This window comes from Candida tropicalis (assembly GCF_000006335.3).
Source record: "Candida tropicalis MYA-3404 genomic scaffold supercont3.5, whole genome shotgun sequence".
Classification (NCBI taxonomy): Eukaryota; Fungi; Ascomycota; class Pichiomycetes; order Serinales; family Debaryomycetaceae; genus Candida; species Candida tropicalis.
This window is the reverse complement of record NW_003020057.1, coordinates 674258-687046: the sequence shown is the minus strand read 5'-3', so window position 1 is coordinate 687046 and position 12789 is coordinate 674258. Positions and strand designations below refer to the sequence as shown.

The 12789-nt window shown below is 34.8% G+C and overlaps 5 protein-coding genes across 5 annotated transcripts; 3 read left to right on the top strand and 2 right to left on the bottom strand. All coding sequences in view use genetic code 12, as the record gives it.

Moving 5' to 3' along the window:
- Positions 1-103: 103 nt before the first annotated feature.
- On the bottom strand, positions 104-1210 carry DRG1 (GTP-binding protein; the record flags this gene model as incomplete). The annotated part of the gene is made up of 1 exon (XM_002549662.1): positions 104-1210. The coding sequence occupies one exon, from the start codon at positions 1208-1210 to the stop codon at positions 104-106; it is 1107 nt and encodes a 368-aa protein (XP_002549708.1).
- Positions 1211-1835: 625 nt separating this feature from the next.
- On the top strand, positions 1836-4907 carry FUN12 (translation initiation factor eIF5B; the record flags this gene model as incomplete). Its single annotated transcript, XM_002549661.1, has 1 exon — positions 1836-4907. One exon carries the CDS (start codon positions 1836-1838, stop codon positions 4905-4907), a length of 3072 nt encoding a protein of 1023 aa, XP_002549707.1.
- A 360-nt stretch (positions 4908-5267) lies between these two features.
- Positions 5268-5654, top strand: CTRG_04003 (uncharacterized protein; the record flags this gene model as incomplete). Its single annotated transcript, XM_002549660.1, has 1 exon — positions 5268-5654. One exon carries the CDS (start codon positions 5268-5270, stop codon positions 5652-5654), a length of 387 nt encoding a protein of 128 aa, XP_002549706.1.
- Positions 5655-7672: 2018 nt separating this feature from the next.
- Positions 7673-12154, top strand: CDR4 (Cdr4p; the record flags this gene model as incomplete). Its single annotated transcript, XM_002549659.1, has 1 exon — positions 7673-12154. One exon carries the CDS (start codon positions 7673-7675, stop codon positions 12152-12154), a length of 4482 nt encoding a protein of 1493 aa, XP_002549705.1.
- A 170-nt stretch (positions 12155-12324) lies between these two features.
- Positions 12325-12744, bottom strand: OFR1 (Ofr1p; the record flags this gene model as incomplete). The annotated part of the gene is made up of 1 exon (XM_002549658.1): positions 12325-12744. One exon carries the CDS (start codon positions 12742-12744, stop codon positions 12325-12327), a length of 420 nt encoding a protein of 139 aa, XP_002549704.1.
- Positions 12745-12789: the final 45 nt, after the last annotated feature.

Genomic DNA, 12789 nt, shown 5'->3' with positions numbered 1-12789 from the left:
GTTGTCATTTTGGTTGTCCATCGACATCTATATTCTATTGTAAACTATGTTTGTAATCCGTATATTATGAATGAGAGAAGATATATGGATTTGCTGAGTTCTATTATTTCTTCAAGATCGTAATCACATCTTCATCCTCTAGAGAGTGGTTCAAACCAACTATTTGTGGTTGATGTTTAACTGATGTACCATAAACCAAGGCATTTCTAAAATCTTCAACCAAAGACTTGTGAATGGAATTACAGAAATCTTCAACAGTACATCTGTCATTTCTCAACACCACAGGTTCATTGAAATCAGGTAACTTACCTTTAGGTTTAGTATAAACTCTGACTAGTTTTAATTTATCCCACATCATTTGTAACAAATCATCCAAATTCCAACCGTTGGCAGAGGAGATTGGAATGGCATCTGGAATTTTGGTCAAAAGATTCAACTCTTCAATTGAAAACGAGTCAATCTTATTCAAAACATATATAGCAGGAATGTATTTTCTAGCCTTGGCTTCAATTGCATCAATCAAATCATCCACTGTGGCATCACACCTGAAAGCAATATTGGCACTGTTGATTTTATATTCTGACATAACTGCTCTGATTTCATCATTGTCCAAATGTGTCAATGGAACAGTGTTGGTAATATTGATACCCCCTTTGTCCTTTTTAGTAATCACAATGTTTGGTGGTTCTTTGTTTATTCTTATACCCATCCCTTCTAATTCATGTTCGATGATTCTCTTGTGTTGCAAAGGTTTATTGACATCCAACACCAAGAAAAGCAAATTTACTGATCTGGCAACAGCAATAACTTGTCTACCTCTACCTTTACCGTCTTTAGCACCTTCAATAATACCTGGTAAATCCAACATTTGTATTTTGGCCCCTTTATATTTAATAGTACCAGGAACAGTTGTCAAGGTTGTGAACTCGTAAGCAGCCGCTTCAGAGTGGGTACCGGTAAGTTTTGACAATAATGTAGATTTACCAACAGATGGGAAACCAACAAAACCAACGGTTGCAACCCCTGTTCTTGCCACATCAAAACCTACACCTGCACCACCACCACCACTTCCACTTCCTTCACTCAATAATTCTCTTCTTAACTTGGCCAACTTGGCTTTTAACTGACCCAAATGAAAAGAAGTGGCCTTATTCTTTTGGGTTTTGGCCATCTCATCTTCGATGGCTTTAATCTTCTCTACTGTCGTCATGATTGAATGTAGTTATCAAAGATATAGAAATGAATAGTTTTACATTGAAAAAAATTTTTTTTTTTTCATTTCTTTTTTCTCTCTGTATGGTTTAGGTAATCGATGTCAGTATAAACTATGAGATCATTGCCAACCCCATGAAATCACTTATTTCTATCACAAGTACCTCTTCAACAAATGCTTTAAGAAGCTAGGATAGATGTAATACCGCTCTTTAACTCCAATGCTCTTCGTCGTAGTCCTAGAGATGTCTGCCATTGAAAACTGGACCATAACCCGGGATAAACAAGAGAATCATAGCTTGTTTTGCTTTACTTATAGAAATCCATCCTATCAGAGACTAGATAGTATTAACAACATTAACCTACTGCCATTTTAACATGCTTCAAATATGATCCTTATAAATCAATGGTTTATTAATATACTCAAGGTCGTGTGCGCTGGAACACAGTAGTGCATATAACAAAGTGGTTACACCTCTCAATTTTTTTTTTTTTTCACTTGCAGTGAACAAAAGTTGGTACCAAGGGCAAGAAACAAAAGAGAGTGAGAGAAAAAAAAATTCTCTAGATCATCGAAATCTGAATTTTCAAATAGAAAATATTAATATCTATTGAAAATCAACATGGCTAAAAAGGGAAAGAAAGGAGGCCAAGCCGGAGGTGACTTCTGGGATGACGAAGATATGGCCCAAGAGCAACCACAAGCCGAAGAATTCGGTACACCACTGGAAACTGCAACTCCAGAACCGGAAACAGAAAACAGCGAACCACAAGAAGCCTCAGCAGAAGATATTTCTGGAGATTTTTTAAACTCAATTCGTAAGAACAAACAAAAGAAGGCTCAAAAGGAAGAAACTGAAAAGGCAAATGCTAATAATGGAGGTGCCCCAAAATTGTTATCTAAGAAAGAAAAGGAAAAGTTGAAGAAAGAAGCTGAAAAGCAAAAGAAAAAGGAGCAAGCTCAAAAGAAGAAAGCTCAACAAGCTTCCAAGAAAGAACAAATCAAAGAAGCCAATAAACAAAATGCCGCTGCTGCTGCCGCTAGTTCTGCATCTTCTTCTGCTGCTGCTACTCCCGAACCTGAAGAAGCTCCAGTTGAACCTGCTAAGAGCAAACCTGCTAAAAAAGGTAAGAAAGCTCCAGCTGGTCTTGCTGCTTTGAAGAAACAATTGGAATTGAAAAAACAATTGGAAGAAGAGCAACGTAGATTGGAACAAGAAGAAGAAGAACGTAGATTGGAAGAAGAAAAACTTGCTGCTGAAGAAGAAGCCAAGAAAGAAGCTGCCAGAGCTGCCAAAAAGGAACGTGAAAGATTAAAGAAAGAACAATTGAAAGCTGAAGGTAAATTGTTAACCAAGAAACAAAAGGAAGAAAAGAAATTGCAAGAACGTCGTCGTCAACAATTGTTACAAGCTGGAAACGTTTCAGTTGCTGGTTTGAACAAAACTGATTCCGATACACCAAAACCAAAGAAAATCGTTTACACAAAGAAAAAGTCTACCAAACCAAAGACTTTTATCCAAAAATCAGCTCAAACTAAAGCTCCTGTTGCAAAGACTGAAGACGATGAAGATGAAGCTTTGGTTGATGATTGGGAAAAGATGGCATTGGATGACGATGAACCTGTTGTTGATGACTGGGAAGCTGCTTTGGATGACGAAAATGTAACCAAAGATGAAGAAGAAGCTGGTGCCGATGCTGAAGCTGAAACTGAAGCTGAAAAGGCCAAGGCTGCTCAACTTGAACAAGAAAGACTTGCTGCTGAAGCCAAACGTAAGCAAGAAGAAGCTGAAAGAAAAGCCAAACAAGAGGCATTGAAGAAAGCTGCTGAAGAAGCCAAAGCCAAGGAACTTGCTGCTCAAAAGAAATCAAGTACTCCACCTGAACAGGATTTGCGTTCTCCAATTTGTTGTATCTTGGGACATGTTGATACTGGTAAAACCAAGTTATTGGACAAGATTCGTCAAACTAACGTTCAAGGTGGTGAAGCTGGTGGTATTACCCAACAAATTGGTGCCACTTACTTCCCAGTTGAATCCATTAAACAAAAAACCGCTGTTATGGCTCAATACGAAAAACAAACCTTTGATGTTCCTGGTTTGTTGATCATTGATACACCAGGGCACGAGTCCTTTACCAACTTGAGATCTCGTGGTTCATCCTTGTGTAACATTGCTATTTTGGTTATCGATATTATGCATGGTTTGGAACAACAAACATTGGAATCTATCAGATTGTTGAGAGATAGAAAAGCTCCATTCGTTGTTGCCTTGAACAAAATCGATAGATTGTATGACTGGAAGGAAATCCCAAACAACTCTTTTAGAGATTCTTTTGCCAGACAAACCAAGGCCGTTCAATCGGAATTCCAAAACAGATATGATCAAATCAAATTAGCCTTATCTGAACAAGGGTTGAACTCCGAATTGTATTTCCAAAACAAGAACATGTCCAAATACGTTTCCATTGTTCCAACCTCCGCTGTTACTGGTGAGGGTGTTCCAGATTTGTTGTGGTTACTTCTTGAATTGACCCAAAAGAGAATGTCCAAACAATTGATGTACTTGTCTAAAGTTGAAGCCACTATTTTGGAAGTCAAAGTCGTTGAAGGTTTTGGTTACACCATTGATGTTGTTTTGTCCAACGGTATTTTGAGAGAAGGTGATCGTGTGGTCTTGTGTGGTTTGAATGGACCAATTGCAACCAATATCAGAGCGTTATTAACTCCACCACCATCACGTGAATTGAGAGTCAAATCTGAATATGTTCATCTTAAAGAAGTCAAAGCTGCTTTGGGTGTCAAGATTGCTGCTAATGATTTGGAAAAGGCTGTTGCCGGTTCACGTTTGCTCGTTGTTGGAGAAGACGACGATGAAGAAGAATTGATGGATGAAGTTATGGATGATTTGACTGGTTTATTGGACACTGTTGATACATCCGGTAAAGGGGTTGTTGTTCAAGCCTCCACCTTGGGTTCTTTAGAAGCATTGTTAGATTTCTTGAAGGACATGAAGATTCCAGTTATGTCTATTGGTTTAGGTCCAGTTTACAAGAGAGATGTTATGAAAGCATGTACCATGTTGGAAAAAGCCCCAGAATTGGCTGTGATGTTGTGTTTTGATGTCAAGGTTGATAAAGAAGCTGAACAATATGCTGAAGAACAAAATATCAAGATCTTCAATGCCGATATCATTTATCACTTGTTTGATGCTTTCACTGCTTACCAAGCTAAATTGATGGAAGTTCGTCGTAAGGAATTCATGGAATATGCTGTTTTCCCATGTGTTTTGAAGACAATCCAAATTATCAATAAAAGAAACCCAATGATTATTGGTGTTGATGTTGTTGAAGGTACTGTCAAGATCGGAACACCAATCTGTGCTGTGCGAACTGATCCAGTCACCAAACAACCAAATATCTTGTTGTTAGGTACTGTTGTTTCCTTGGAAGTTAGTCATAAACCACATGATTCTGTCAAGAAGGGTCAAACTTCTGCTGGTGTTGCCATGAGATTGGAAAACCCATCTTCTTCTCAACCAACTTGGGGACGTCATGTCGATGAAAGCGATAACTTGTACTCATTGATCACTCGTAAATCCATTGATACTTTGAAAGACCCAGCTTTCCGTGACAGTGTTAGTAGGGACGACTGGTTGTTGATTAAGAAATTGAAACCAGTGTTTGATATTAAATAATCAACTTTGTTTCGTGTTATTTTGAAAGTATATGTAGATATGTATAGTAAGAGTTTATATTATATTATATATATAAAACAACAACAATATAAAAAAAAAAATGATTGATAACTGATAAAATGATAGTTTTGCAATTATAAATTGCGTTAAGGAGTGAATAATATATTGAACTATATGCAGGCAAACAAAAAAAATTTTGTGCACGAAAACAACCAAAGCCAATGAAAAATCACAGAATAAGCAACAGGCGAGAAAAGAGAAAAAAAGAAGATGAAAAAATAAAAAAAATAGACAGAAAGGAGGCTCCATACTGTACGATAGTACTTTTATTTATTCATACATTATTACACAGCTACAAAGATGCAAGACTTACCACCTATTGGAGGATATGAACCAATTCAATGGAAAAGAAATCTTCCTTCTAGAGGGTTCAGAGGATCAGTATACTTTTGGGGTATTGCTGGTTTGATGACTTTTGGATTTTATAGATATTATCAAGGTGTAAATGAACAAAGAGAATTTACTAGAGAAAGAAACTGGGCTAGATTTCATTTGGAACCATTGTTGATTGCTGAAGAAGATAGAAACATTGCTAGAAGATATTTTGCTGAATTAGAACGTCGAGAATTGGTTAAACAAAATATGAGTCCTGAAGATAAAGAAAGATTTGAAGAAGACTTGTATAATGACAAATCTAAATTCCGTTTCCCAAGATTCACTGCTGGACTTCCACCAAAGGATATTTAGAGAAGTAGAAGAAGAAACAAAATACAACAACAACAACAAAAATATATATGAAAAAAATGATGATAGATTATTAGTTTGTCCTTCGAAGTTGGAATCTCCACACATTATTTCTATTGATCCGGAATCTGAATTTTTTATCCTATGTGTACAATATTTATTGGTCTTGTATCTAGAAACAAGATTATCTATTCTTATTAATTATTCGAATACTTTTTTTTTTCACCCATAAAATAATAACATCTTTCTAGGTCTATGTCTATTATTCATTTATAGCTCATTGACAAATATAAATCATTACGGTTACATTTTTTGTTTTTGTTTAGTTTGCAATCCCGCAAGTTGGAAATATAGTGAAATACTTTCTCTTTTCGTTGACGATGTTTAGTGGGAATATCCAAGTAGAATTCGTCATGGCTACAAACCATAGTAGACAAGCTTTCTGATCATCAGTTTTAAACTCTTTCATCCTCGGTACATGAAAGAACCGTGGTTTGTTGGTTTTTTGTTTGCTTGTTTGTTTGCAATTATAAGAGGCATTGTTTACATGATGATCTCATCCAAGAATAAGGATGTCATTTTCCGTCAATCAAAAAACTATAAATTAATTAATCCGCTAAAAGATAACACAGATTAAGCGAGATGTTAACTGTGCCAAATTGAACAAGTCACATTTCTTGTTAAATCCACCTTATTTCTTGCTATTCAATTACTAATCATTGAATACACAGCTTTAGTGCCCATTTTAACCAAGGGATTATCGTGTTATAGAATGTAACTGCGCATATAAGACCATGAATGTTGTCCGAGATATATCCGTAGTGGTTCTAGGTCTCAGACAAGAAAAAATAAATTATACTAAGAAGAACTATAGAAAACAATAAAAACAATTAATATTAAAACAATCTACAGTTACGATCTGTAGTAGAAAAAGGTATCGTGTTGTTCTATGATATCACACAATGGGTTTGGTGGATTTAAACGATAGTGTATAAGAATTCAAAGTCGTCGAATTTTAGTACATGTTCGAATGATCATGCTAATCCCATTTTTTTTTTATTTCGTTCTATTGAAGCCCCCAGATGGTGGGGTGCTCCGAAATTACGCGACGGTGTTAGGACACGCCCGAGACTATCCCGATATCTCAGATAGGCAAAATAGAAGAACAATAATAACAAATACACAAGGTTAGGGTTTCTCAACAGTTAATTCGCTTACAAAGTGAAACTCAGGGTTAAGCAAAATAGCAAAAATATGAACTTTAATTTAGGGTTTATTGGTAGGCATGGCTAGTTGTATACATCCCCATCCGTTCGCTTGTTTTTCTGTGTGCGTTTAAATCCGAATTTTTCTGCTTTTCTTTTGTGAGATTTGTTGCGGAAATAAGGAGAAAACTTTTGGTTAATGTTTTGTAATTGGTTGCAACTACATTTGCTAACCAAAAAGAACAGCTAGAATGGCTGTGTATTATTGACAAGAATTATTAGCTAAAAGTACAATCAAAAATGTATTTACAAAATTGCTTTGAACAAAAAAAAGAAAAAATAAAAATCCAATAAAACAAAAATGAAATTCAAACAAGTGAAAATACAATTCCCAGTTCTAAATTATCTCAAGCCCCAGAGCTACCAGTTGTAAATAAAAAAATGTTCTGACTTATTTTTTTTTTTTTTGCTTTCGTTCTTGCATGTTATGTATCGTACACAAAAGAGATTGAAAAATATCTGGTGAATGCAACCTCTTGCATTAGATCATTACTTTAACTATTTTCATGTATCGTCCTATTATTAGAACCAAAAGTATTTAAATTACAATTTTTGTCATTGAATTATTTAATCCCCCCCGTTTTTCTTCTTTGTTTTTTTTTTTATTGTTATTATTCTATAATTCTATAATTCAATAATTCTTCCATATTAATATTAATCATTATACAAGTGTGATATTTAAATCGTTATCGATTTCTGCCCTTTTTTTCTTTTAATTTTTAATTTAATTTAATTACTTCACTTCACATACAAATCATGAAAGATTTGGAGTCGACGTCTTCTTCATCATCGAGGGATGAACATGAAGAAAATAATAATAATTCACATCCATATAGTGGATATACTGCTAGAGTTGCCCAAGAAGTTCAAGAATTAGCAAGAACTTTATCCCATTCAAGTCAATTACAAATACAAAACAATCCAAGTCGTAGAAATTCATTGGTTGAATCTTCAAATCATGAAAAAGGTTCTGAATTTGGACTTCTTCCAATTGATGAAAATGGGGAATTTGTTGATCAAAGATTAAATCCAGATTCAGAAGATTTTAATGCTGCTTATTGGATTGGAAATGCTCATAAATTGGTCATGTCTGATACGGAATATTTTAAACCAATTAATATTGGGGTTAGTTATAAGAATTTACGTGCTTATGGTAATGCTACTGATGCTGATTATCAAAGTACTTTTTTAAATACAATCTCAAAATATGTTTCTTTATTTGTTAGAGAAAAAATATTAAAACATTCAAGTCCAACATTTGATATTTTAAAACCAATGGATGGATTACTTAAACCAGGTGAAACAACAGTTGTTTTAGGACGTCCAGGTGCTGGTTGTTCGACATTTTTGAAAACAATTGCTTGTCAAACTTATGGTTTCCATATTGATAAAGATTCAATTCTTAAATATAATGCCTTATCACCAGCTGATATTGCAAAACATTTCCGTGGGGAAGTTGTATATTGTGCGGAAACTGAAACTCATTTCCCTCAATTGACTGTGGGTGATACATTAGAATTTGCTGCTAGATTAAGAACTCCACAAAATAGACCTTTGGGTGTCGGTAGAGAAGAATATGCCAAACACATCACATCTGTTGTAATGGCATTATATGGTTTATCCCATACAAGAAATACCAAAGTTGGTAACGACTATATTAGAGGTGTTTCCGGTGGGGAAAGAAAAAGAGTTTCTATTGCCGAAATTACACTTAATAATGCCAAAGTTCAATGTTGGGATAATTCTACTAGAGGTTTAGATTCAGCCACAGCACTTGAATTTGTTAAAGCCGTGAAAGCTGGTGCTGATATAATTGGTAACACCCCATTAATTGCTATTTATCAATGTTCACAAGAAGCTTATGATTTATTTGATAATGTTGTTTTGATGTATGAAGGTTACCAGATTTATTTTGGAAGTGCTAAACTTGCCAAACAATATTTCTTAGATATGGGTTATTATTGTCCAGAAAGACAAACCACTGCTGACTTCTTGACTTCATTGACCAATCCAGCAGAAAGAATTGCTAAACCTGGATTTGAAGCTTTAGTTCCAAGAACCCCAGAAGAGTTTTATCACCGTTGGCAAAATTCTCCACAACGTCAACAATTGGTTCAAGATATTGACGAATATTTGAAAAGTCGTGACGAAGCTGAAGAAAAGAGAGCCTTGATTGAAGCTCATGAAGCTCGTCAATCAAATCACATGAAACCAGCTTCTCCTTATACTGTTAGTTTTTTCATGCAAGTTAGATATATTGCTTACAGAAATTTCCTTCGTGTTAAAGGGAATCCAAGTGTTACTCTTTTCCAAATTTTTGCAAATACAATTATGTCACTTATTTTATCTTCAATTTTTTATAATTTGCCAAATGATACATCTTCCTTTTATCATAGAACTGCTGCTTTGTTTTTTGCTGTTTTATTTAATGCTTTTTCTTGTGTCTTGGAAATCTTTGCCCTTTATGAAGCCAGACCTATTGTTGAAAAACATAAAAAATATGCCTTGTATCATCCCGGTGCAGATGCATGTGCTTCAATTCTTACTGAACTTCCAACAAAACTTCTTTCTGCAGTTGGTTTCAATTTCATTTATTATTTTATGATCAATTTCCGTCGACATCCAGGTAACTTTTTCTTTTACTTTTTGATTAATTTCTTTGCCACTTTGGTTATGTCACATATCTTTAGAACAATTGGTGCTGCTACTAAAAGGTTGGAAGAAGCAATGACTCCAGCTGCTATCTTATTATTGGCATTGACTATTTTCACTGGTTTTGTTATCCCAACTCCAAATATGCGTGGATGGTCTCGTTGGATTAATTATATTAATCCATTGGCATATGCTTTTGAATCATTAATAGCAAATGAATTTCACAACCGTTTGTTTCCATGTGCTCAATTTGTCCCTGCCGGTGGTAGTTATCCTACCGTTGGTCCAAACAGAATCTGTACTCCTGTTGGTAGTATCGTTGGACAAGACTTTGTCAATGGAACCAATTTTATGGTAGAATCATTTGTTTATAGAAATCTGCACAAATGGAGAAACTTTGGTATCATGATTGGTTATATGATGTTTTTCTTTGGAACTTACATGTTATTATGTGAAATTAACAAAGGTGCTATGCAAAAAGGTGAAGTTTTGTTATTCCAAAAACGAGGTTTAAAAAAGATGAAGAAAGCACAAAAGGATATTGAAAGTGGTGAAATTGGAAAAGATACTCCTGAATTTGAAAATCCACCAACTGACAACTCTGATGAAAGTAAACAGGTGTTGGAAACAGGTGGTCATACTTTCTTCTGGAGAAATTTAACTTACCAAGTGAAAATCAAAACTGAAGATCGAGTTATTTTGAACAAAGTTGATGGTTGGGTCAAGCCAGGACAAGTGACTGCCTTGATGGGTGCTTCGGGTGCTGGTAAAACCACTTTGTTGAATGCATTGTCTGATAGATTAACCTCTGGTGTTGTTACTGATGGTGTCAGATTGGTTGATGGTAAGCCATTGGATTCATCTTTCCAAAGATCAATTGGTTATGTCCAACAACAAGATTTACATTTGGAAACCTCAACTGTCAGGGAAGCTTTAGAATTTTCTGCCCTTTTACGTCAATCAAAGTCTATTCCAAAAAAAGAAAAGCTTGCATATGTTGACCATGTTATTAAATTGTTAGAAATGGAAAAATATGCTGATGCTGTTGTTGGTGTTAGTGGTGAAGGTTTGAATGTTGAACAAAGAAAAAGATTATCCATTGGTGTTGAATTGGTTGCCAAGCCAAAGCTTTTGGTATTCTTGGATGAACCAACTTCAGGTTTAGATTCCCAAACTGCCTGGTCTGTTTGTAAATTGATTAGAAAATTAGCTGATAATGGACAAGCTATCTTGTGTACCATTCATCAACCTTCTGCTATTCTTCTTGCTGAATTTGATAGATTATTGTTCTTGCAAAGAGGTGGTGAAACGGTATATTTCGGTGATTTGGGAAAAAATTTCACCACTCTTATCAATTATTTTGAAAAATATGGTGCTCCTAAATGTCCACCAGAAGCAAATCCAGCAGAGTGGATGTTGGAAGTTATTGGTGCTGCACCTGGTTCTAAGGCTAATCAAAACTATTATGATGTTTGGTTGAACTCTACTGAATACAAAGAAATGAATCAAGAGTTGGATACAATGGAAGTGGAACTTGCTAAAAAACCAGAAGATGATGATCCTCACAGACTTGATTCTTATGCTGCATCTTATTGGAACCAGTACATCTTGGTTACAAAGAGAATTTTTGAACAAAATTGGAGAACTCCTAGCTACATATACTCCAAATTGTTATTGGTGATAGCATCTAGTTTGTTTAATGGGTTTTCTTTCTTTAAAGCTAGCAATTCTATACAATCACTTCAAAACCAGTTGTATTCCATATTCATGCTTTTCCCAATTGTCCATACCCTTATTCAACAATTTGTTCCAACCCATCTTAGTCAAAGAGATTTATATGAAGTCAGAGAAAGACCTTCCAAAACATTCAATTGGTTTGCCTACATCGGAGCCCAAGTCACTTCTGAAATTCCTTGGAATATTCTTTGTGGAACTATTTGTTATTTCTGTTGGTATTATCCTGTTGGTTTCTACAATAATGCCAGTTTAACTGACACTGTCCATGAAAGAGGCGCATTTATGTGGTTTGCCCTTGTTTTGTTCTTTATCTACACTTCTACTTTGGGACAAATGTGTCTTTCATTTATGAGTTCAGGTGAAAATGCTGTTCATTTGGCTGTTTTACTTCTTATTATGTGTTTGGCATTTGCTGGTGTGTTGGTTTCTAAAGATGACATGCCAGGATTTTGGATTTTTATGTACAGATTTAATCCATTCACATATCTTGTTTCCGTGATGCTTTCTGTTGGTTTGGTCAATTCTCCTGTTGAATGTTCTGTAAAGGAATATTTGAGATTTCCTCCTCCAGAAGGTTATACTTGTGGAGAATACATGACGCCATATATGAGTGTTGCTGGTGGTTACTTGGTTGATAAAAATAGTACCCTGGAATGTGCTTTCTGTATCATGAGTACAAAAAATGTTTTCTTACACGAGGTTGGTGCTAATTATGATACTAGAGGAAGAGACATTGGTGTCTTTATTGCTTTTACTGCCTTCAATATTATTTGCACATTCTGTTTCTACTATCTCGCTAGAGTTCCAAATAATATTCTTACTAAATTATTCAAGAAAAAGAAGAACTAGTTGTGTTTTCTCAATTGGCCCTGATCCAAAGACTGAAGATTGTTTTTATCTGTTTGTTTATTATTATTATTATTATTATTCGTTAGTTTGTTAATACTTTTACTTTTAGAAATTTAATAAAATTTGGTTTCTCTTTTATTTTAATTCACTATTCATCCAATGTGATGTATTTAAATTTTATAAAGTTCACTATCGACTTTGTCCATTTTCTTTGGTAAACGAACAGCAACACCAAGTGGATTAATGACAACATTATTGATATCCCAAACACCTTCACGATAATAAATATCTTTTTTTAAGAATTCAATTACTTCTTCTTTAGAATTAGCAACTAAATGAAATGCACTTCCAGCAAATTTGGTTTTTGCTTCATCATGATAAATAGCACCAGCTGATCTAATTGGGTTTGGGACATGTTGAGGAATATCAGCAACATGTTGAGCTCTAACTTTGGAACGATCAGCATTTGGAAGATCATAAATAATAACGTTATATTCAGTAGACATGGTTCTTAAACTGGTTGAAAATAATCTAATAATGGTCGGGGAATTTAATTGACTTGATAAAATTTGTTCATTTAAAATAAACATTCTTTCAGAACGAGAAAGAGTCACAAATATGGAGAATGTGGTGGT